The sequence below is a fragment of the Ochotona curzoniae genome, unplaced genomic scaffold (genome assembly GCF_017591425.1).
Source record: "Ochotona curzoniae isolate NIBS_2020 unplaced genomic scaffold, NIBS_Ocur_1.0 contig_908, whole genome shotgun sequence".
Taxonomy (NCBI): Eukaryota; Metazoa; Chordata; class Mammalia; order Lagomorpha; family Ochotonidae; genus Ochotona; species Ochotona curzoniae.
Window position 1 is genome coordinate 15,019,213 of NW_024466607.1, and position 24,007 is coordinate 15,043,219.

Below are 24,007 nucleotides of genomic sequence, written 5' to 3' on the forward strand. Positions count from 1 at the left end.
AGCAAAGATCAGTTCTGCGCTTTGGACGCTTTGGACCCCTCCCCACAGCAAGCCGGGGCCTGGGGTGGGAGGAGGGCCTCTGCCCCTCCTCTCTGTGCCCACCCCAGGGAGATGTGAAAAAACAGCACAGGGTCGCCCAGGGACCCACGCAGGGTCCAACTCTGCACATCCCCCATCCCCTCCTGCTCACAGCCCAGCTTCAGACCCCTGGAGTCAGACTGAAAAATAACATGAGCATATCTCTCTGGTTACATACAAAATGTAGATAAGTCCTCCCTTCAGTGCCCCCCTGCACCTGCCACACCCATGCTCACAGATGCAAGGAGCTGGGAGGTGGGGCTAGCAGGCTGTCTTGGAATTGGCCCCAACTCCTGCAGTCTCTTCTTCAGCCCAGGTCCTCCATCGCCCTCCACTCCATGGGCCCCTCACAAGTGACCCTCACTTCTGGAAACTCTGTAGGGTTCAAAGTGGAAGTCAAAGTCAGGTGACCTGACCTGTTCTGCTCACCTCCCTGGTCATCCTTCATCTCTTGACCCCCAGCCTGCACGTGCCCCCTCCAGGGTTCTCAGCTTCCTCTACTCATTGTCCTGGATGCCCAGACTCATCAGCTAGGCTCCTTGGTCACCCAGGTCTTTGTGCGCTTCCCAGACACCCATGCCAGATTTTGTCTCCTGAATCCCTGCATCCCAAAGGGCTTGCTGCTGCAGATCTCTTTCAAGGACAAGAGACCAAAGTCACACAGCTACCGAGGCAGAACCAGAGCTTAGACCCAGGCCAGCGTGATGCTAGAGCTTCAACCCCCACGTGGGCCACCAGCTGACCTCCCACACAGCCAGACCTAAGGCTGGGCTGAGTGGAACTCAGGTGGTGGGTCAGCTCCTGTCACCCCCACCCCTCGGCATCCCTTTAGAATCGCAGGCACAAGGTTCCTAACCTTCCCCTCCTCTCCCATCACTGGGTGCTGCTCGGTTCTCTCCGGCCCCTGGCCCTACCCCCTGGGGAGCCCTTCCTAACCCTACAACCTTCACCCAGCTTGAAGCAGCTGGGTCACCCCTAGGCCTGAGCACTTCTCCTCTGGCCCCACAACCATCCACTGCTGACTGTTGGGTGTGCCTATCAGCCCTTCCCCAACAACTGCCCTGCAGGCCCCTGAGTTGCACCTGGAGCCACCTAAATCCCTGGGAGCCCCACTCCACAGGGACCACCAGCATCAGGAGTGTAATATTGACTGAAGAAATCTAAACAAATGAATGACTTACTCACAGACAACTGAATGTTCTCCTCTGCTGGCACCTCCTGGCACCCCAGGGTAAACCTTCCCTGTCCCTTTCAAAGCCCAAGTCACCTGGCACTTCAGGCCCTGGCTCTTCCCACTGCCTCATCTGGCTAAGCTCTTAGGAAGGCACCCAGCTCCCTGAGCCCTGAGCTGCAGGGAAGGTGACTGATCCCAGCTAGTCACACCCTGTTCCTCACAGATCTGCTGACCCAGGCTGTGGCCCCTTGACTATGACTGAGTGGAGCCTGGGATAGACCCCACCTGCCACCCCCACCCTACACTGCGGTGGGACACAGGGCAGAGTACACAGTAGGGTGCCCTAGGCTGATGAGGATGAACAAGGTGGTTGGATGGTGCTTACTCAGCATCTGGTGACAGCTCTGAGATGCTGTGGGAAGTGGCTGAGCGCGGAGTGGAGGGCCCGAGTGCTGAGGCTGTGGCCGAAGGTGTGGCTGTGGTGTGAGGGCCCGAGGGCGTGCTGGACGACTGCATGGAGGAGAGGGCGGAAGAGTTGAAGGAGGCAAGGATGGAGGAGAGGATGTCCAGCTGCTCTGTGGAGGGGCCGTGGCTGGGGCCGCTGGCAGGGTCCTCCCTAGCCCTGAGCAGCTGCAGGGGTGGCCCGAGAGCTTCTCGGGAGGGGTGCCGGTTGGGCACCTCGTCCAGCCGCTCGCGAGAGTTCGAGCTCCTAGACACAGAATCCAAGGGCCTCGATGGCAAGAGGGGGTCCCTTGAGAGTTGCCTCTGTGGAGGCTGAGACATGGGCGGGTGCTGTGGGTCCAGGTCCCGGGTGCGGCGGGGTGCAGGCAACGTGCTCAGCCATTCACGGGGTGCCCCCAAGTTCAGTGCATCCCGGGAGCCAAACCGGCCAGCCATGGTGGCAGGGTAGTCCCGGGGTGGCTGCCTCCGCGGCAGAGTGCTGCCCCGGTCCCTGGACTCCAGACGGCCTGGCGTGGCATCCAGGTGTTCCTGGGAGCCTGGCCGGCTCAGAGGGCACAGAGTTGGGGCAGGGGCTTCCTCAAGCTGCTCACGGCTCAGCTGCCGCCGCAGGAACAAATCCAGCTGTTCTCGGGAAGAATAGCGACTGGCTGGCTGCGAGAGGCTGCCAGTACCCCCGCCAGCACAGATGCGGCCATATGAGGCAGCCGGCACGGCCCGGTGGCCCAATGTGGCTGCGCGGCACCAGGACAGCTCAGGGGCACCTCGGGCCTGTGGCACCAGTGGGTACTGCAGGCGGTTCTTCAGGATGCCTGGAAAAGGAACAGGAGATAAGGACTCCCTGGATGAAGAGATCCCTTGGGGTGCCCGGGACACAGGGCTGGGCAGAGAAGCCCCTTGGGGGAGAGCAGGAGGCAGCAGCATGGAGTGGGAGTGCAGAGGCAGGAAGGAGAGAGGGTTGTCGACCAACCTCCCTCAGGGCAGAGAGAGGCAGGCAGGAATCCCCCATGATGCCAGGGAGAGGGACAAGCACAAACTCCGGGAACCTCCAGGACAGCAGGGACAGGAACCTTCCAGATCAGAGTATGGGCTCTGGGTCTAAGGGTCTTGACTGGGGTTGGAGAACTAGCCCCAGAGTTCCTATAGGACAGGCCAGGAATTCCCCGAGTTAGAACACAGGCAGCCCTGGGCTCTAGGAAGCAGGGCAGTGGGACAGACACTTGGAGCACTCAGCTTGGGCTGAGGATGCTGGCAGTCCCTGAGTAAGGGCCTGGCAGCTCCTTGCACTTCCCTCTTTGGGATCCCTGCAGTACAGCCCTGGGGTGGGGAGCCTACCCTTCCTCTGTCGCTGTGCCCGGCCCAGGGAGGTCTCATCCCCGCTGGTGAGGGCCAGGTCTGGTTGGTTGTTGTTGGCAGCATCCTTGCTGGTATCCAGGCCCAGGCGCCTCTCGGAGCCCCAGGTCTGCAGGGCGCAGGGAGCTGCTTCACATTCCCCCAGGGCTGGCCAGTAGGACAGGAGGTCATTGCCATCCATATCTGTGGGGCCAGGGCAGGTGACAGGAGCTGTTGGTCCCACTGGCTCATGCCCCTGTGACCCTCGAAGCCCAGGCTGTGCTCACTCCCACCATGTAGGTGGCAACAGAAGGGTGCGGGAGCACCTAGGAAATGGGTAGCCAGCCAGCTCACCACCATCTAAAGAGATGAAGCAACCAGGGAGATCAGGCTGAGCCTCGGCCTTCTGGAAAGATGAGGGGTTGGAGGGACAACGTGCCACTCCATCACATTCCTGCCCAGTGTCCTCTGTCACCCAGGCTGTCCACGGCCTCCTGAGCACTGCCAGGACATGGGCTAGTAGAGGTTCATGGGATACTAGTGATGTCCACACAGGACCCCCAGAGGGTCAGCCCCAGGCACTCTTAGGCCTCAGCAGGATCCCTGCGTCTAAGTGGGAAACAGGGTGTCCCTGGTCACGTGTGGGGTGTCAGGGCATCCATCATCACCTTTCGGGTGGGTGAGGAGCCTCTCACTCTGGGCTGCCCGGCGGAGGGGCCGCTGGAAACGCCCTCGGGTACGGCCATTGTCCTCACTTTCTGAAGACGGGATGGACAGACTCCTCTCCTCTTCCAAGGACAGGTCGCTGTCTGAGTCAGAGTCTGCACCTGGCGTTGGGAAGGTCAGAGGCAGGAAGCTACAGCAGCGGTGTGGGAAGCCAGGGCCCTAGGGCTCAGAGGCTGCATGCTAGGCGTGGCCAGGATCTGGGGGCGGGCCTGGGCAGGGCTCAGGGGGCAGAAGGTGGGGCAGGGACTTGTTTGGGTGTCTTAGAGACCCAAGACCGGACTGGGAGGTGCCTCCTGTGGCAATGTTGTGGGGAGTGCTCAGCCCACCCAATTAGCCACAGCTCCAATTTGTGACAGAAAGGGTGGGTAGTATGAGAGCCTCTGCCTCCCTCCTCCCTTTCCCAGGCCCCCAACTCCACCAGCATCTCGGTGGAACATGGCCACATCCAGGTCTGTGGGGCCGGCATGAGCCTGGACGCCATGCTCAGTGTGGTCAGCAGCCGAGCCGTGTCGAACCAGGATGTTGTCCCTGGAAATGCAAGAGCCCCCAGCTTGTGGCTGGCATTGCCTGTGGGTACCCAGCGGCATGCAGATGGGGCTAGAAAGCGCAGGTAGAACCACCCACCACTCCAAGGCCTGGTATTGCCAGCACTAGTCAGCTGGTACATCCATCACAAGGTAGTCCCTCCACTCACCTGAGGTAGCCGCGTCCCCGCTGGCTGTCCTGGTCCTGGGTCCGGCCAGAGCGGGCGCTGCTCACTGAGGAGACAGTGGAGGCTCCGAGCGTGATGCGGATGAGACCGCTCTCCTCAAACAGGGCTGTGTTGTTGTAGGCCCCAGGGCCCTGCAGGACAGAGGGAGGTGAGTAGGGAGAGGGTATGGGACAGGCGTGTGAGCCAGCCCTGCAGGGGACCTAGCTTCCCGCACTCCCACCCTGAGCCCTCAGCCCTGGCAGCCCCTCACCGTCCCTGGAGCTGGCCTCGCCTCCTCGGGTGCTGCCTTCCTGCCTAGACAAGTTGGAGTCCAGGCAGCCCGGGCATCAGAATTCAGAATGCAGAAGAGCAGCAGCACTGCCAGGCCCTGTGGGTCAGCCAGGGTCAGTAAGGAGCCAGTAAGGGGTGAGTGAAGGACAGTGAAAGATCAGAGGGGTCACATGGGGTCTGTGGGCTAGCAGGAGGGCTGTGACTGCAGGGAAGCGGGTGTGGGGGGGAGCCTAGGGTGCTCAGGAGGGGATCAGCACCTAGCCTGGGCTTGGGGTCAATGTTACAGGTCAGCACCGGGGCCAGTGTCAGGGCTGGGGTCCGGAGCTACCTGGAGCCCGGAGAGCGCGGCGTGTAGGTAGTGGAAGGCCAGGATGCTGTGGTTGACTGCTAGGAGACCAAAGAGCCAGGAGGCACTGACCAGCAGCAGCAGCAGGAAGGAGCTGCGAGGACATGAAGGGTCACACGGGTCTCACAGAGAGGACACAGCAAGGCATGTGGGGGACACACTAGGAATGTGGGAACATGGGAGTCTTGGGGGATGCCAGGGGACACAAGAGGTCATACAAAGGAGCAGGAGAGCACTCGGGGCCACAAGGGGACAAGGTAAAAATACAAGGAGCTGGGTGAGGGGGACAGGCAGGGACACAGGGGCAGGCACAAAGTAAGCCCCCCAGGCTGAGAGGTAGCTCTGGCAGCTCAAGGTCAAGGAGCACGGACAGCAAGGATGTCAGCAAGGGGTCTCAGGGTGGGGTCCCTGCACCCCTGCCTCCTCCCTTCCAGGAAGAGCCTGCTGTCCTGAGAACCCCTGCTTTCACCCGCACCAACTCACAGCACAGAACTCTTCTTGGCATCCCGCTGCCCCGTGGAGCAGGAGGTGCGAGCAGTGAGGAGAAGCAGGGTCCCATTCATCTGTGCGGTGAGTACAGCAGGGCAGAGAGAGACAGAAACAGGCTATGAGAGCCAGAGGGAGACAGGGACAGAGGGACCAAGACGCCCAGGGAGAGGCAGAGCCAGTGAGCTGTTCTCATCTGCCCACACGCTCCCACACTGAGACACCCGCAACAGAAGGGAGACAGAGGGGCATGAGGGTCAGAGAGTCACAGAGTCTGAGAGGCAGAGGATGATGGAGATGCAGAGGCAGGCAGGGAGAGGCCACAGGGCTCTAATCCCAGGCCCTCATATCCACGGCAGATGAGTGGGGAGTGGTCACTCAGCACCCAGAGAGCAGACAGGCAGGGAGCCCAGCAAGCTGCAGTGCCCACCTCCCCTGGCAGCCTTCAGCCAGCCCCCTTGTCCTCTGCAGCACCCCCCACAGGCAGCACCAGATTCAGCATGCTCACCACGATGACCAGGACCACAGGGCCTGCAAAGCTCCAGATGAGCGGGTCATGCATGGAGATCCAGCAGAAGTCAGGGTTCCCATAGCCCTCGGGGTCTAGGCCGACAGCAAGGCCTTGCAGAGAGAAGGCACAGGCTGGGACAGGGTGTTTCTTAGAGACAAAAGGGCTGAGAGCATGGCTGGCTCCCCCTCCCCTGGGTAGATGGCATGGGAGGATAAGACTGGGGAGGGTGGGTGGTTCACCATCAAGACAGGCTCGGGATCTCAGGAGCTCACCCAGTAGCACGGCAGGAACACCCCAGCCCAGGGCGTGGTAGAAGCGCATGGCTCCGTGGTCCACGTTGCGCGGCTCCACCTGCATGCGGTAGAGGTGCAGCCCCTGCACGAGGAGCCATGCGAAGGCGCTGAGGAAGAAGTAGTGCAGGAGGATGGCGACTGCCGTGCACACCAGCTGAGGGCAGGTAGGGGGGCGTCAGCACCTCTCCTGCCTCGGACCCCGTCCCCTTCCCCCAGCCTCTGCCCCAAACCCTGGTCCCCGCCTGCACAGCCCTGACCCCAGTCCCTGGGGTGCCTTCCTGGGGCTACAGCGGGGTTGTCATCAGGACACAGGTCCCCTGGCCTTGACCCTGCACCTGGTTGTGGGTCCTGTGGACCCCCAGCAGGAAGAGGAGCTCTGCTATGCCCAGGGCGGCCGCCACATTGGCATGGATCCCACGCACATTGGACTTGAGGCTACGCAGGCTCAGCAGGACAGCCGCAGTCAGCACCAGCGCAGCCACCGACACTGCCACAACCACGTGTGTGAACACGGCCAGTAGCTCCAGGTCCCCCTCCAGGCGCTATAGAGACAGAGATGGTCAGCGGGGTGCCAGGCACAACCCCTGGCCCTTTGGTACCCCACTCCCCTAAGATAATGGGTGCAGCCCCACCTCACGAGGGGAGGCATCCATGAGGACCCCGAAGGTACCCGTCCGGCTGCAGCGACACCGTGCGTGGGACCCGTTCCTGTGCACCAGCTCACAGTCCCGTGCTGTCCACAGACCATGCTGCTCTGCCCTGCAGCCACGGGATAGCCAGAGCTGCCACAGGGGGTACCCCACTGCAGGCTGAGGGGGTTGGTGAGATTGTGGGTGGGGTTGAGGCCATGTAGACTGGAGGACTGAGGGTTTCCAGAGGGTGAGGGGATTGGGAGGAGTCCTCACGGGCCAGGCGGGTCCCACTGCACGCAGATGGCTTTGCTCCGATTGGCTGTCTGTAGCAGGCGGAACTCGAGGCTGATGGGGGACTCCAAGACACCACTAAGGAAGCTGCGTCCATGGAACACTGCCACGCTGACAACCGGTGAGTTCATCACAGGGTTTTCGGGGAGCCTGAGGAGACACTCCATGTGGGCCTGATGCTGGCCAAGCTTCTGACTTGGCCTTACCCTGCTTTCATGCCTCTTGCCTCCACAGCAGATCCAGTTCCCAGGCTAGATACTCCTTCTGGGAACCCCTCTGGCCTATGCTTGGCCATGGACAGGTGTCCCACTTACTGCTTGACTGGAGTCTGAGATGCACTGGCCTTGTGGGTCCTCCCTCCCCGCTCACCAGCTCCTCAGCAGGTAGTCTACAGGCCTTCCTCTGTTGCTGGAGGTGCTCTGTCTGCACCTGGCTCATGTGCTGGCCTTGGATGCACCTACCCCAACCTGTTGCTGTCATCCTAAACTCAGCTACTACACATGGCCTCAGAGAGCATGCTGTATACTGCACACAGCACGGACAGTTTCCTGAGCTGTGAACCCAAGTCCATCTGGGGCCAGCACTGCAGTGCAGCAAGCTAAGCTGTGACCAGTGACACCAGCACCTCAGATAAGCACTGTTGGTCAGAGTCCCAGTTGTTTCACTTCTCATCTAGCTCCCTGCAAATGTGTCTAGAAAAGCAGCAGAAAATGGCCCAAGAACTGGGCCCCTGCCACTCACATGGGAGACCCAGAGGCAATTCCAGGCTCCTACTCCAACCTGCCTCCAACCTGGCCCAGGCCCTGCCATTGCAGCCATTTGGCCATTTGGGAAGTGAACCAGTGGATTAAAGATCTCTCTGCCTCTCCATGTCTATAACAATGACTTCTTTCTTTTGGAAAGTCAGATATACAGAGAGGAGGAGAGACAGAAAGGAAGATCTTCCTCTGTTGATTCACTCCCCAAGTGGCTGCAATGACTGGAGCTGAGCCGATCCAAAGCCAGGAGCCTGGAGCCTCTTCTTTTGGGTCTCTGATGCAGGTGCAAGGTCCCAAGGCTTTGGGCCATCTTGAATTGCTTTCCCAGGCCACAAGTAGGGAGGTGGATGGAAAGTAGGGCTACCAGGATCAGAATCAGCACCCATATGGGATTCTGGCAAGTGCGAAAGCAAGGACTTAAGCCACTAGACTACTGTGCCAGGCCCCAGAAATACTTTTATTAAAGTTTATATAAAAATAAATAAATCTTTAAAAAAAAGTCTCTCTGAACCTTCTCATCTGCCCACCAAAAAGGGGATACTAGGCTGGACAGAAGCTCATAGGAGGCTTATATGAAGGGCTGGAAGCAACTCTACCCTTGGTACCTGGCACCCCGACGCTCGGCCTGGAACTGAGCAGGGAGCAGTCCCCCCAAGGTGCGGTACACGAGGAGGATGACGATGGACATCCCAGGCTCAGGCTCGGGCTCCAGGGACGCTGGTGGGGAGCCAGCACTCGGGGTGGTGGTGTTTTCTGCGCTGCTGCCTGTGGGCAGAACTGCCAGCAGGCAGGGTAGGGGATGGGGAGCTACCGTCAGTGAGCCCCAAACACAGGAACTCTTCCCCACAGCTCCAGAACTGGGGTGAGGGGAGCAGAAGCCGGGGAAAGCAATGTTCAAGGTCTGAGAGGAGACAGGGCATGGTCAGGAGAGGGCACAGTGAGTTGTAGGACAGGAAGGGGGGTCCTGGCAGGTGGAACACAGGCAGGAGAGGGTACAGGGTCTGGCTGGGATATCAAGGGAACAGGACCTGGCTGAGGGAACACTGAGGGCTCACCTTCCGATGGGGCCGGCCGTGGGGCCTGGGAAGGCAGCAGCACATGGGTGTGAGGATCCCAGGCGTCCTGGCCCCGGAAAAGATTACTGTGGTAGCGGGGGTAGCGACGGGCCCCTCGGTTTGAACTGGGGTGCTCCATGCGGTCGATGCTGAGCACTGCCCATGAGAAAGAAGGGTGAGCCCTACCATGGACCCCTGTTCGGGACGTGCTGAGGGTCTCCTCCCTCAGGCTCCCAGCCTATACCCAAGTCCTACAGCCCATATCATCCTTGCTAGCAGTGCAGAGCATGCCCCTGCCAAGCTGGAGGTAGTAGCACAGCCTCCTGCCACCACTGGTGCCATCAGCAGCCCTTCCCCCTCAGGCCTCCAGGTCCCTGCCCTGCCCCACCACGCACTGATATTGGGTGTCACCAGCCCCACGGGATTCAAGTATGTGAGTTCCATGTTCCTGGCGAGCGTGGCCGCATACTCCTCCAGGTGCTGCACCAGCCCCGCGCTGCCTGGGGAACCCCCAGGAGCCCGCTGTCCCAATGCCGCCCATAGGTCCTCAGTCTCTGGAGCAAGCAGAGCAGAGCCAGCCCATAGCAGATTCTGGGAGAATGGAAACAGAGTTGGCTCAGCCAGGTGGCAGAGGCAGCAGGGGCCGGGGCGGGGAGGAGGGGTCCGGCCAGGTGCTCAGAAGGATCCCAACAGGCAGGGGGGCAGGGGCTGGAGATGACAAAGGAAAGAGAGTCAGGGAGCAGAGGTCTTGGGCCAGGGGGCTGGAAACACAAAACGCAATCTGACCTCATTGAAGTGGGCATCCTGTGTGGCTGTCAGTCCAAAACCTTGCTGATGGCTCTCGAAGGCCAGCAGATAGGCCAGCAGACGGGCAGTGACTTGGACATCTTGGCTAAAGTAGTGATCAGCATGGCCAGTGACCTCACGGAGTCGCTGAGCCAGCCTCTTGGCCTCCATGGTATCTAGGACTGTCTTATTCAGCTCCAGGCCATCCAGCTGCCAGCACCAGGATGGGGGAATGGTTATGCTTGTGGTCCCTGAGGCCGCGGGGCAAACTTGGGCGGAGGTGACGGGGCCCTCCGTGAGCTCTGGAGGGCTTAGCGCGGGGCAGGGCAGAGTGAGGCTTACCAGCAGGCTGAGCTCTCGGAAGGCAGGAGAGGTGCAGTTGAAGAGGTCAGGCTCCAGCCAGCCCCGGTCCTCGTCACAGAGCCGTATAGCAGCACCTGGGGGCAAGCAAGCCCTGGTCAGGCCCGAAGACTGGGAAGTTCTACTGAGAGGGTGCCCATAGCACCCTAACCCTGGGAGAATCCTTGGGGCAGAGCCCAGCAGATAGGCCCTAGAGCCGGATGGCAGGATGCAGCAGCCACGCCCCAGGGGTGCATGCACCCACCCACCCACCCTCACATACACACACTCCGCTCACTCAGGCCTGTGGCCCAGGACAGGCTCACAGGCGTGCCCCACATACACACACGTAATGTTCATGACTGCAAATATATAACAACCAGGATAAGCACAGGTACACACACAACACTCTTGTGTACACGCAGACATGCCAGCACAGACAAAGTCTCTCAAGAGGATTCTGGGAGCAGTGAGGTAGCAGATGGGTCTCCCATGGTTCTAACTGCCCTGTGGGGGACTTGGCCTTACTTTTTCTGCAGAGCTTGGAAAGGGCTTGGAAACTGACCTGCCCCTTCAGGGAGGGTTTTGAACAGATCCTCACTTACAAACACAACCCTCTGCCCCAAGATGGACGCAGAAACACGTGCACAGGCATGGGGAGACACACGTGTGGGCATGCACACACAACCTGTCCAGCCACCACACGGGCCTCATGTAGCAAGGAGGGGGGTCCCTTAGGCACAGGGGAGGGACCTTCCACCTCAGGCCACACCATGAGGCCTGTAGGTACCTCCAGGACTTGGGGGGGGGGGTCTGTAAAAATCTCAGGAGAGGTCTACAGAGTCCTCAGGTCATGGGAGGGGTCTCTGAGGAGACCAGAGAAGGGTCCCCAAGGTCCTCAGCCAATAGGAAGGGGTCTCTGCGGGAAAGCGGGGGTGCTTCAAGCAGTTGGAAGTAGTTCTCAGAGACAAAGCAGCAGAGAGGGGCCTTGGGGACCTCAGGCAGCAGGCGGGATCTGTAAAAGCTCTGGCAGTGGGAGGGGGCAGCGCAGCTGAGCAAACACGTACCCCTTACCTGCACCCCGCAATCCTGCCCAGAAGCCAAGGAAAACAGAGGAAGGCTCTGTGAGGGTGTGAGGAGGGACCCAGAGGCTTAAGGAGGTAGTAAGGGGCCCACGCAGATGCCTGCCTCCCTCCCATCACTGAGCAGGTATAAGACCCAAGAGCTGTAAGACCACTAGAGAGCTGGCTCCAGCAGTCACAGAGAATAAGCCCACCCCCACCCTCACCACGTCCCTGCTCCCCAGACACTCACCCAGGGCCCCCCGGGGACAGGGCACTGTGGCCAAGGCGCCAAACTTGGTCTGCGGCCACCACACGCCAGACCTCAGGGACTTGGGGCAGGCATCGTAGAGCACTAGGGAGGAAGGAGATGTTGAGTCAGGTGGCCAGGTTGTCCCCTCACAACCCACCCCCCTGTCTACTGCCTGCCAAGACCTGGCTGGCTTCTCCACTAAGATTCTGTGACTTGGAGAAAATGTGGGTTCCCTGCAGGGAAGTGGGCTCCCTCAGGAGAGGTTCCCCAGAGTCCCTAGCCAAGGAGCACATGGAGACCAGCCCTCTGCTTACCCCGGCAGCCACTGGCTGTCACCTCTGCGAAGGGGCTGTCACAGCTGTTGCACTGGCGGCCAAGGGCTCCTGGACGACAGGGACACTGCCCGCTGTGGGGTGCACAGGAACGCGAGGTGGAGCCCACTGGGTAGCAGTCACATGGGAGGCATGAGTCGCTGCCCCGTGGCCGATAGTAGAAGTCCTGTTTAAGGATGGGGCATGAACCTGAAGTCAGAGGTCAGGGCTTAAAGTAAGGGTCTTGGATCAAGGCTTGGGGGACGAATAGAATCAAGGGCAAGGGGTATAGACAACAGTGCTCCCACGCTAGAGGAAGATGGGCTGAGGGAGACACTGGGGTCAACTATGAGAGCTGGCAGACAAGGAGCTGACAGGACACACAGGTAAGAGGTAGTGGAAGGAAGCCAGCTGGACAAACATTAGAGTATGTCCCAAGTCGGCTTGGAAAGTCCACTGTTGGGGGCACAGGCGAGGCACACCTTGCAGTGACACTGCCCATTTGTCTTATTGCAGTTGGGGTCAAAGCCTTTGTGGACGTCACAATTGCAGGGGCCACAGGTTGGACTCCCCCACCAGCCTCGTGGGCACTGCTGGTCCATCCTGGAGGAAGGGGGAAGCAACCAGTCAGAGGAGAGAGAGCCTCTAGGCTATCTTAGTGACCCTGCCCTGTTCCAGCCAGGTTCCCCCTCAACTTGGGGCCCTAAGCCTCTCACCTGTGCTCACAGCGGTGCCCAAAATAACCACTGGGACAGTCACAAGTGTAGCCGTGGGGGGCTCCTGGGAGGTGGCGGCAGGATCCTTGGTTCTGACAGGGGTTCAAGAGACAGGCATCCACACAACCTGGGCCGTAGTAACCTGCAGGTGGGTCCAGAAAGTCCGGGACACAGGTCACAGAGCAGAGAGGAAGTGGGCACCCTCCTTCCCATTCTCCATCTCCTCAATGTCCCCCTGCTTCCTGCCCGGATCAGCCTTCCTCTACTTCAGAGCCCACCTGGCTGGCAGGTGCAGGAGAAAGTCTGCCAGAGATCTTGGCAGTCAGCATGGGCTGGACAGGGTCCAGATGCACAGGAGTTGGTCACCGTGCAGCCAGGCTCCACATTCACCCGGTGGCTTGGGGCTAGCAGGGGTGGTGATCCAGATGGAGTGGTGCCAAGCCAGACCCCCTATAGAAACAACCAACCAGGAGCTAAGGCCCATGCCAGGGCCAGGGGCCAGGCCACCCTGACATGAAGCCCCCCAGGTCCCCAAGACAATCCCAATGTCATCCCCTCAGGAGATCATGAATTGCTCTGCCTCTCTAATGCCCTCCCCCCCCCCAGGGGGGAGGGGATCTAAGCTAGACTCTGGCCTCTAAGCCCACAGGAAGGTCTGCTCTGTCTCCAACAGCTCTGGGTCATCCATTTCCCCTCCCCCACCCCTGGTAATTCATGCCCAACACCACTCAGACGCTGCTTTTGGGAGCCCCCAGGATCTCCTGAACTCTGACTGCTAACCCTGATGCCCTTATGCCACATCCCCATGCCGACCCCCACCTGGATACAGCCGACCAGACCCTGAGGAAGCGCCTCCTTACTGCTGGGGGGCAGGCCTCCCACGTGGAGTAGCTTTACCTTCAGGCCTTGCAGCTCACTCCCCACTGCCAGGGTATCCTGGAGAAGGGAAACCAGCAGCACTGAGTACGAGGGAGACTGAGGCACCCATGCCATATCCCGGGGTTGGTCTGGGCCTGCCAGCCCTGCATGACTGGGCTTTGTCCCTCCATGCCAGAGGAGTGGACTGCCATGGAGCTCTCTGAGACCCAGGGAACTGGCTGGGGTCTGGGTGAAGCATGGGAGGTAGAGGTCAGAGAAGGTGGGTCTGGTTGGAAGGAGGGGAGCAGATCATCCCCAAATCAGGGGTCACACCTGGAAGAGGCTAAAGTCCAGTGAGATCATGAGGACATGATGGCCCCGCCGGCCACCTGGTTCCTCCTGCAACTCCAACCGCAGATCATGCCACCGGCCATCACTGACGGTCACCTGGTCCAGGAGGAGATGGGCAGCATGGCCCGAGCCTTGGCTCACAGTCACGGACAGCAGCCCCCGATCTAGCTGTGGGTAGAAATGCCCAGCCCTGGGGTTAGAGCCACAGGTTGGCTGGGATTGGACAGTGGTCAGAGGACTCAGCGACTAAAACAGAGGACCCTGGGCTGCGAACACGGGGTCAAGACTGGGGGACCATGGACGGATGCAGCTAGCACCAGCGAGAGCTATGCTAGTGGCCCCCACATGCAGAGGACATTGTGGTGGAGAAGAGAGTGGAGGGTCGGGTATACAGCACGGTCAAGTGTGGGCAAGCCCTCTGTGCTGTGGACCTGGGATTAAACCCACAGGAATATGGCTGGGGATGTCACAGACTGGGAGCAGAATGGCAGACCCACCTGGCAGAGAAGTGTACTGTGCTGCCCAGCCTGCACTGACAACAGAACCCCCTGTGTGGCGCGTGTCCGAAACGCCAGTCCCAGGTACCAGGGTACAGACACGACCACATCACCTCCAAAGTCCCAGCTTAGTGTGCCGTTGCCCCGGAAATGGTGGGGATGGGTCATGGCTGTGGGGATAAGAGGAGCAGGTTCACATGCCCCATTTTGGGGACAGAGCTTACCCCATGGGCTCTTCCCTGCCCCATGTCACCACTCACTGAGCCGACAGTCTTTGCCACCAAAACCCACAGGGCAGTCACAGCTGAAGCCACCCCAGCGCTCTGAGCAGAAGCCACTGTTCTTGCAGGGGTTTGAGTCGCAGAAGTGCAGCTTGGCCTGACAGCCTGGGAAAGGCAGGCACATACAGAATATAATATGGTGGAGTGGGGGAGGGCATGAGTGCTGGGCCTGATTTAGGCCAAAAGGGGACAGAAGAAGCCATGACACCAGCCCCATGTTCTCACAGGCTTGAGGCCAGGCTGTCACTGAGTTGGGATGAGATGGAGCTGCTCCAAACCCCACCTCTATGATGGAGACAGGCCATGGGCAGCGCAGTAGGAGTTCTGAGCTTACCTGCTGTGGTGCCGTTGTTAGCTACGAAGGCTGCCATGTCCACCTGGCGGCCATCTATGTGCAGATCCCGCATGCAGCCGATGAAGTCCTTGTGGGACACGGGGAAGTTCTCTGGGAGGTTGGGGACCCCTCCCAGGAGCAGCGGGCCTGTCAGGTCCAGGGACCTGCGGGGAGGGATCTGGGTCACTGGTGGGACTGAATCTGAGGGGGACTGAGGGAGGGAGGCCAGGACCAGGCCAGGGGAGAAGGAAGGGTCAGACTCAGAGTTCTAGGGGTGTAGCAGAGCAGACAAGGGCAGGTAGGCTGGGAACAGTGGAAGAGCTGGCCTGAGGGCTTCAACTAAGCAGCTGAGGTGTGTGAGTGAGCAGCTGGGGATGCAGAAGTGAAGAACTGAGTAGCTGGTACAAACCCTGAAGGGGGTGTGGGGCACTGGAGAGTAGGGAGCCTGGACTGCCTAAAGGTAGGGGCTGGGGACTGGAAAATAAAAACTGGACAAAGCCCCAGGCTGCCAAGCACAGGTGTATGGGCAGAGGGCACAGGGAAGGGGCTCACTTCTTGGAGCTTGTTTGCACACCAGCAGCCGCGCACGAGTAGTTCCCAATCTCAGCCCCGAACTGCAGCGCCACTGCCACATCACAGTCGTCCACGCTCAGCACTGCCACTTTGTCCTTAGATGGACCCTGAGCGCTCCCAAGGGCGTCCGTCCGGGGCTGAAGACCCACGTACACCCAGTCAACTCAGCTCTTGGGCGGAGCCCCAGTGCCCCCAACTCCCTCCACACTCCAGGCCGCACGGCGCCCACCTTGTTGTAGTATCTCAGATGCACGGTGTGCCACTGCCCGTCACTCAGGCCCCCTGGAACTGTGGGGCTGACCACCGTGTTGGACTCACCTGCGGGGAGGTGCAGCAGGAGGAGTGTTTGCAGCTGCTCCACCCGGCCCCACCCCCAGATGTTTCAGATAAGGTCACCATCACTGGCTGGGCTAGTGGCCTGCGAGCACAGAGGGGACACACACACTCCCTATTCAAACTGGCCTCCCCACAGGGCACAGCCAGCAGCCAGGTCCACCCTGCTGTCTGTCTGACACTGAGGCATGTGTGCAAGTGCACAGGGAAGAGAGCCTGAGGGGCCTCGGGCCACTCACCCGTGGAGTACGTGAGCCGCACTTGGCCAGCCACCAGCTCCAGGGCCAAGAAGTCGTGCTTCTCGTTCAGGCGGCCGTTGTAGAAGAGGAGCCCACTCGGCTGCACAGTCGCGAACCTGTGCGGGGTGGGCAAGGGGGCTTCAGGAGCCAGTCCACCTCTCACACCCGTGACCCAGTAACCCAGTCACTCAGCACCGCAGGAGGCGGGGGCGGGCACCTACGAGAGGGACAGCGTGAGGTGGAAGCGTTGCCGCAGGCCGCGGAACATGACGAAGGAGCTCGGAGGGAAGGAGCGGGCCGCCACCTCGCATCGCGGGCCTTCGAAGGCGCCGCCCACGGGGCACTGGCAACGGAAGCCGCCGTGGGGCGCGTCGGTGCAGGTGCCCCCGTTGCGGCAGACGCCTGGCACGCAGCGTCCAGCCTCCGTGTCCAGCTCGCAGTCTTCTCCTGGAGGCACAAGTCGCGGTTTGCAGGCAGTCATGGCCCCGCCCCGCGTGCAGCGTGCTTCGCGACCACGCCCCCAGGAAGCCCCGCCCCCGCGGTGCCCGACCACGCCCCCCGCCCCAGCCTGGCTCTCCCAGCCCAAGCCCCTCTCTCCCTCAGCGGCTTCAAGCGCCCCCAGGGTCGGCTCTGCGGTGGACGATCTGACCGTGGCCTGACCCGCACTGGCTCACCCAGCCCCAGGCCCGGCTCACCGGTGAAGCGCGGGCGGCAGACGCAGGTGTAGCCGCCTTCACGCCGCGCGCAGGCACCGCCGTTGCGACACGGGTTGGAGTAGCAGAGGTCCAGCTCGGTCTCGCAGAAGTCGCCCGTGAAGCCGGGCGGGCAGCGGCAGCGCAGGCCGGCGATGGGCTGGATGGGCCGGAAGAGCGTGGAGGCCGAGGCCAGGAAGGGCGCCGACGAGTCGAAGCGGAGCACCGACACGCACTTCATGTAGTTCTCGCACGGCTCCCGCAGGCACACGTTGTCGTCGAAGGGCAGCACGTCCAGCAGCGAGCGCGCCGCCAGCGCCGCACGGCGCACGTACAGCTGCTCCTGCAGCTCCTCGGAGCTGAACCACGGCCCCGCCGCGCCCGCGCCCGCCCCGCGCGGCGCCAGCGCCGAGAAGCTCACGTTGAGCACCGTGCCCCCCACGTCCGTGTCGTTCTGGATATTGAAGATGAAGACGTCCTCCGCGGGCGTGGCGAGCACAGCGGCCACACCTTCGAGGAAGTGGCCCAGGAGTGGCGACAGGAAGCGCTCCTGCCACATGTTCTCCAGGCGCACGGTCAGACTGTTGGCCAGCAGCTCCTCGGTGATGATGACCACGCGCAGCACACACTGGGCTGTCACACTGTGCAGGCCGTCTGCAGGCAGGGGCAGGGGTAGTGGTCAGCCTGGGGCCGAGGCCCCCAGCACTTCTGACGGAGTGCTGCTCTCCTGTGGAACTAAGAAGCACTTGAGCAAGCGATCAACGCCCTCCCCGCACACCCTGGTCAGCGGGCTGCAAAAGGCCTTGGACACACATACTCCTAAGCTAGCCAGCTGCTGAATACCCTAGCGCTGGCTCCTGGGGCTTCAGTGACTACCCTGGGGTGCTGGCCTTGTGCCCACATGGAGTGACCTTCTCTAGAAGACCAGGAGTCCCTGTTCCAGAGCAGATGGGCACCTGTCAACCTGCCCTCCACCCTCTGTGCCTGCCAGCATCCTCCTAGGAGGGGAGGGACTGGGAAAGCCTGGGGTAGTCCAGGGGGTGGGGAAGGGGGACCCTCTGGATATTTTCCTAAAGAGCAGGGTCTTGGATAACCCTTTGCATGGAAACCAGACCAGTGTATCCACCAGAACTGCTGCCAGAAGCTGCTGTTTCTGACCACACAACTGTTCCTCTCCCTGCAGATTGGATCTAAAGTTACTCTTCACCTCAATTTGGACATGGTTCAGACTGACCAGGAATGGCTTTGTCTAAAATCTCCAGGGCATAACCCTAGCATATGTTTTCTTTCTTTCTTTCTTTCTTTGGGAGTGGAACTAGTCCTAGGGGTACATCATTAGGTCTGCTTAGATGCTTTGGAATTGTGATGCCCAAGAACTTAAGCAGAGTCCCCACATGAGGGATTCTGAGCAGTCACAAGAACATGTAAGGGCTTCTTGGAAGCTTGAAAAATTCCTCTTTGACTCTAGGTGCCCTGTGGAAGCCCAGAAACCCTGACAGGTTGGAGTCACTGGCTCCCCTCCCTGTTCCGCCAGCCTTGCCCCTCACCTGTGACTGTCACCAACATGGAGGCCACCAGCGGACGGTTGTTGTCCAGCTTCCGACTGAGTCGCAGCTCCCCACTGGTCTGGTTCACCACCAGCAACTGCAGCTCGTTGCCACGCTCAAAAGAGTAGAAGAGGTGATCCGAGACATCGGGGTCATAGGCTGGGATACGGCCAATGACACCGGAGGGGAACGTGTCAGAGCGGTTGGACACATAGTTGTTGAAGAGGATCTGGAAGTTGTTGAGCACAGGGCTGTTGTCATTCTGGTCAACCAGGCGGACATGCACAGTGGCCCGGCTGACCAGGGGAGCCGATGTGGCCTGCACCACAATCACGTATTCCTGGCGAGCTTCGTAGTCCAGGTCAATGAGTGCTGTCAGTTCCCCAGAGAAGATATCCATTTGGAAGAGCTCAGGAATGTTCCCCTCCACTATTTGGTACATGATGTGGGCGTTGGGACCCTCGTCAGGGTCCACCGCAGTGATCTGGGCCACCACTGAGCCCACAATGCTGTTCTCTTTCACCTGCACCTCAAACTCCTCTGCTGGGAAGACAGGTGCATTGTCATTCACATCCTGCACGGTCACATGGATGCTGACTGGTGTCCTCAGCGGGGGCACACCGCGGTCCACCGCATATGCTGTCAGCTCATACACTGGCACTGCCTCCCGGTCCAGCCGCCTCACCGTTCGGATGATGCCAGAGGTGGGCTCTATGGTAAAATCTCCATCCCCATCTTCCCCATTCTGGAACGTGTATTGGACTCGACCGTTGGCGTGAGCGTCCCGGTCTGTGGCTGAGATCTGCAAGACGCTGGTAAAGGGCGGAGCATCCTCAGAGACCAAGCCGGTGTAGTGGGAGGTCACAAACTGTGGAGCGTTGTCATTCACATCGTTGACCATCACCTCAACATAAGTGGTGTCTGCCTTCTGAGGGATGCCGTTGTCTCGAGCTGTGATAGCCAGGGTGTAGGTCACTTGGTCCTCATAGTCCAGTGGAGCTTGCAGTGTGATGGCCCCCGAGGTGGCATTGATGCGGAACTGGGGTAGGTTATCCTCCAAGAAGTAAGTGATCCGAGCATTCTCACCCACGTCATCGTCAGAGGCGCTAATAACCACGACCGTGCTACCCACTGGCCGATCCTCATTCATGCTCACAGAGTAGTGGGCGCTTTGAAAGACAGGCCGGTGAGTGTTGGCATCTGTGATGTTGATGTGCACAGAGCAGTGGTCATGGAGGGCTCGGTCGGATGCCGTCAGTACCAGCTTGAAGTAGCGTTCCTGCTTGTAGTCCAACGGGAGAGCCAGGGTCACTAGACCCACACCCCCCTGGGTGCTGATGGCAAAACGGTTCCGGGTGTTACCACCTGTGATCTGGTAGCTGATGGCGCTGTTGGCATCCCGGTCCACAGCAGTCACGCTGAGCACGCTGGTACCCACAGCTGCGTCCTCATTCAGTCGGAGGTGGTGTTCCTTCACAGTGAACTCAGGCCGGTTGTCGTTAACATCCAGCACAGTCACCGTGACGCTGGCCGATGCAGAGAGTGGAGGAGAGCCATGGTCACGGGCCTCTACCCCAAAGAAGTAGTGTTCCACAGACTCGCGGTCCAGGGGCCCACTCACAGACACCCAGCCTGTGGCACTGTTTATCACAAAAGGTGTATCAGCTGCCAAGCCAGTGAGCGAGTACTCCAGCCTAGCATTTTCCCCATGATCCGCGTCCACAGCCTGAATGTGGATGACCGAGTGGCCCAGGGGCGCATTCTCCAGAACAGACACCTGGAAAGGCGTGCTGACGAAGATGGGTGCGTGGTCATTGATATCCACCACTTGGATGTTGACCAAACCCGTGTTGTTGGACAGTGGTGGCCTACCTGCGTCCTGTGCCCGGATGCGCAAGGCGTGCTCTCTCTCTGCCTCAAAGTCCAGAGGCGCCACCACCTGAATCTCACCTGTGAGGCTGTCGATAGCAAAGTGGCCTCGGCTGTTGCCACTGATGATGTTGTAATGAACCAGTCCGTTGGCGTCCTTGTCCCGGTCTGTGGCCGTGACGCGGAGCACCACCGTGTGGGGGCGCACGTCCTCACGCACCTGGGCCACGTAGCGCTTCTCGCTAAACTGGGGCGCATTGTCGTTCTCGTCCAGCACCGTGATGTGCACGCGCACGGTGGCTGAGCGAGGCCCAGGCTCCTGGCCCTGGTCGCTGGCCTCCACCACTAGTTCGTAGCTTTCCATGTGCTCACGGTCCACCCTGCCACTGGTACTGATGAGGCCGGAGCGTGGATCAATCTCGAAGGCAGCGGTGGTGCGTGTGGCGGGTGGCCCCACGAAGCGGTAGCGCAGGTTGGCATTGGGTGGTGCGTCACCGTCTGTGGCACGCAGCTGCAGGATGGGGTAGCCCTCCTCCACATTCTCGCGCAGCGTCTCCCGGTACTGCGTTTGCTCAAACACTGGAGTATGGTCGTTGCGGTCGGTTACGGTCACAGCCACCATGGTGGTGGCCGAGAGGCGCGGCGAACCGTGGTCCTGGGCCGTCACCCGCAGGTAGTGGCGCTCCATGCTCTCGCGGTCCAGAGCGGCGGCTGTGCGGATCAGGCCACTCTGTGGGTCGATGCTGAACAGCTCCAGCGAGCGGCTGTTCATGAGCGCCGCCAATGAATACACCAGGCGCCCGGCCTCGCCCGCGTCTGGGTCCTGCGCCACCACTCTTAGCACCGCTGTGCCTGCTGCCTCGTTCTCGGGCACCTGCGCCTGGTAGTTGTACTGGGGAAACTGCGGGTGGCGGTTGGCGGCGCGACGGGGACGTGCCCGGCTCGCTAGGGGTGTCTTCCAGGCCTCGGGCTCCACCGGCTCCACCGGGACTCCCGGGGGGCGCGGCCCGGGGCGCTGCGGGAGGAAGTGGCGGCGGAGGAGCCTGCGGGAGCGCATGCGCCGGGGCAGGGCCTCGGGAGCTGTCCGAGGTTTTGGGGGTGCTGAACCCTCCAAAGGAGCTGTCCTAGCCGTGCGTGGTGCTGAATCTAGCGCTGGACCAGACCCCGCGGCCCAGGGCAGAAATTCCGGCCGAGGATCTGTCCTCTCGGCTGGGGATGGCGCAGCTCTCTCCCTCTGACCCCTGCGCACTGGCACCCACAGTTCCCCGCAGCAGCGCGTGGTTCCTACTCTTTTCCGGGGGCTTCTTGCAGAGTTCTGTTGGGAGAGCGCTGGCTTGGGCCCACCTGGTTGAACCAGAAAGTCCGAAGGAAGGGGCAAGCTGTTCCCTGGGCCTGGGACCCCTAAGGACAGAGCCTCTGGCGACACACCACCTCTTCGCAAGGGTCCTGTCCTCCGGCAGGAGGAGACTTCTGGGCGCCAGCATAACAGAGACCCTGGCTCCTGTCCTGTCTCTCGTGCACGGCTGCTTAATGCTTGGACCCCGTGCTCGGTGGCCAGTTCTGCGTTCGGCTGTCCAGGGGACCCTGGACCGCTCTGGGCGCTTTGCCTTTCCCCTCGGAGTGGCATGGAAACAGGTTCCCCGACTCCCAGGCCAGGCCCCTCATCCTCCCGGACCCCGGGCGGCTCGGGACAAAGAGCTGAGGCTCCACCGCCGATCTGCGCCCCGGGCAGATTTACCCCCTGGTCCCAGCCCTGGTCCCCGCCGCCCCTCAGCTCCTCCCGGCTGAGGGGGAACAAAGAGAGAAGGAGCAGGAGTACCGTCGTCGATGGTCTTCCGAGACCCTGCCACGGCGGCCGCCTCGCCATCACCCTCCACCTCCCTGCACAGCCTCCACAGCCCCCCACCCTAGTCCGGTCCTTAGGCCCGCCCCACCGCTCGGACCCCCTCCAGGGCCCCTGCCCCCACCCCGGCCTCCCGCCCCTCGGCCTGTCGCTCCGCGCCGCCGCCCCCTGAGCACCATCTATTCCGCGGCCAAGACCCCTTTGGTGAGCGGTCCCGGCCCTTGCCGCCCCCACCACAGCATCCCCGGCGCTGCTGCCGCCTCCCGCCGCTCCAACATGGCTCCTGGCCGCCCCGATGGTTCGCTCCACCCTCGCCCCGACGCCCCGGACCCAGTGGTATGACCCACCGCGCATGTCAGCTCTGACGCCCGAAGCCGTGGTCGCCATCTTTGTTGAGGATATCAGAGCGGCGGTGGTTCGCGGCTGAGCGCGGGGCTTTAAGCTGTTGGATTCCTCACTCTCTAGGGTGTTGTCCTAGTCTCGTCTCCCAGCCTCTACTTGCAGATATTTTATTCCCCTTCCCAAGCACTGGCCCTGGCCCTGTTCTGGATTCTGGTTTGGGGCGTTAATAACCCTGACGTACGAAGGAGCGCCCTCGCAGCTCTGGGTCGGAGGGGGGGGGTCCCACGTGCAGGGCTGGGGCACAGGGGCGACGGCCGGTCAGGGCTGAGGGAGGCAGCAGCTCGCACAGTTGCTTTGGCTGCTGAATCAGCACTTGCTGACTCCTGGGGCACTTTGTGGACAGCTGTCTGGGACGACCCCTGGACAGTGATGACCGAGGCACTCTTCAGGTCCCGCGAGTCCCCAGCGCTTTTCCCCTCAGCCGGAGGTTGTGGGGTGCGGGGGGAGTAGGGCCTGCCTTCCTCGGATCCCTCAGTCCCTGCAAGGGAAGGGCCAGCTTAACTGCCGCCCGCCCCCGGGATTCGATCCAGCTTTGCCCACGCCACGCGACTCCAAGGACACGCGTGGCCGCAACTCGTCAATAGGTGGGCGCGGCGCCACGACCACGTCAGCGAGGACGGGCGGGTGGGGGTCCAGCCCGACTTTCCAATCGGAAAGTCATTGTTTCTATTGGCACAATGGCAGGCCCCGCCTTGCACCCCCTCAGAGAGGCCACATTGTGTGGGGGACGGGGTCGGGGCCCAGGTTCGCCCGGGAGAGGGGCCCGTCGAAGCTAATAGGCTGCGGGGCCCGAAAGGAAGAAGGCGAGCTTCGGCGCCGAGGGGAGAGGGGTCGGGGCCGAGACCCCCGAGCGCCGCTGGGCGCGGTTCCTCAGACGCCGCGGACTCCGCCTCCAACAGGCGAACAACTCCGGGCCGGGGCCGCCGGGCCGCCCCGAAAGGCGCCTATGACATCACCACCAACCAATCAGGGGCCGCTTTTCCCGGCCCTCGACTTGACCGCTTCCGGGAGGCGGGACTCTGGCGGGGACCGGCCTCCCGAGCGCCCCACGTGGCCGGTGGGCGCCGCGTGTCCGCGGGGCTTACCGGGGGGCGGTGCAGAGGGCGGCCTCCCCCGCTCTTCGGCCTCCATCAGGGTACCTCACGAGGGGAAGGCGGTTGGCTAGAGGCCGTCCGCTAGGGGCTGGGAGAGGAAGGGGGTGATGCTGGCTGGGCCTTTGCTTTAATTAAGGAGTGAAGGACGCCAGACCAGACGCTGACGGCCTGGGGGAGACACGTGATTACAGACGCCTGAGCCTTCCTAGCAGTCTGGGAAGGCTTCCCGCAGAAGATGGCCAATAGGAGGCCAGAACCCGCGAGGTTCGGGGAACCATCCTGGGTAGGTAGGGCCCAGGACCACGCTACTCCGAGTCCTGCCTTCACTTGAGTTGGTGCTGGCCCGACAGCATGCTTGTTGCAGAGCGCCGGTCTCCCCCGCTGCCCCCAGCCGCCACCCAGTGGACTGCAAGTGGGTCTCCGTGGTACCCGCCCCTCCACAGCTGACCCACCTCGCTGTCCCACCCTCAGTACCCTCCTTGGAAAGACAGGAAGCCTCCACTTC

General features: G+C 61.4%; 1 protein-coding gene across 1 annotated transcript; it reads right to left on the reverse strand.

The window, feature by feature from the left end:
• Nucleotides 1-364: 364 nt before the first annotated feature.
• On the reverse strand, nucleotides 365-22,030 carry CELSR3 (cadherin EGF LAG seven-pass G-type receptor 3). The gene is given in 36 exon segments (XM_040994417.1): nucleotides 365-453; nucleotides 1,638-2,523; nucleotides 3,047-3,247; nucleotides 3,712-3,870; nucleotides 4,188-4,297; nucleotides 4,464-4,612; nucleotides 4,732-4,848; nucleotides 5,080-5,219; nucleotides 5,573-5,660; nucleotides 6,092-6,204; nucleotides 6,367-6,541; nucleotides 6,723-6,929; nucleotides 7,020-7,146; nucleotides 7,293-7,460; nucleotides 8,674-8,845; nucleotides 9,124-9,279; nucleotides 9,519-9,714; nucleotides 9,910-10,119; nucleotides 10,252-10,346; nucleotides 11,323-11,337; nucleotides 11,563-11,664; nucleotides 11,877-12,060; nucleotides 12,356-12,476; nucleotides 12,590-12,731; nucleotides 12,868-13,039; nucleotides 13,409-13,525; nucleotides 13,781-13,966; nucleotides 14,296-14,465; nucleotides 14,556-14,681; nucleotides 14,911-15,074; nucleotides 15,463-15,620; nucleotides 15,713-15,801; nucleotides 16,056-16,171; nucleotides 16,277-16,502; nucleotides 16,751-17,401; nucleotides 18,295-22,030. Coding segments are annotated over 36 exon segments (9,972 nt in total). The 3' UTR covers nucleotides 365-425.
• Nucleotides 22,031-24,007: the final 1,977 nt, after the last annotated feature.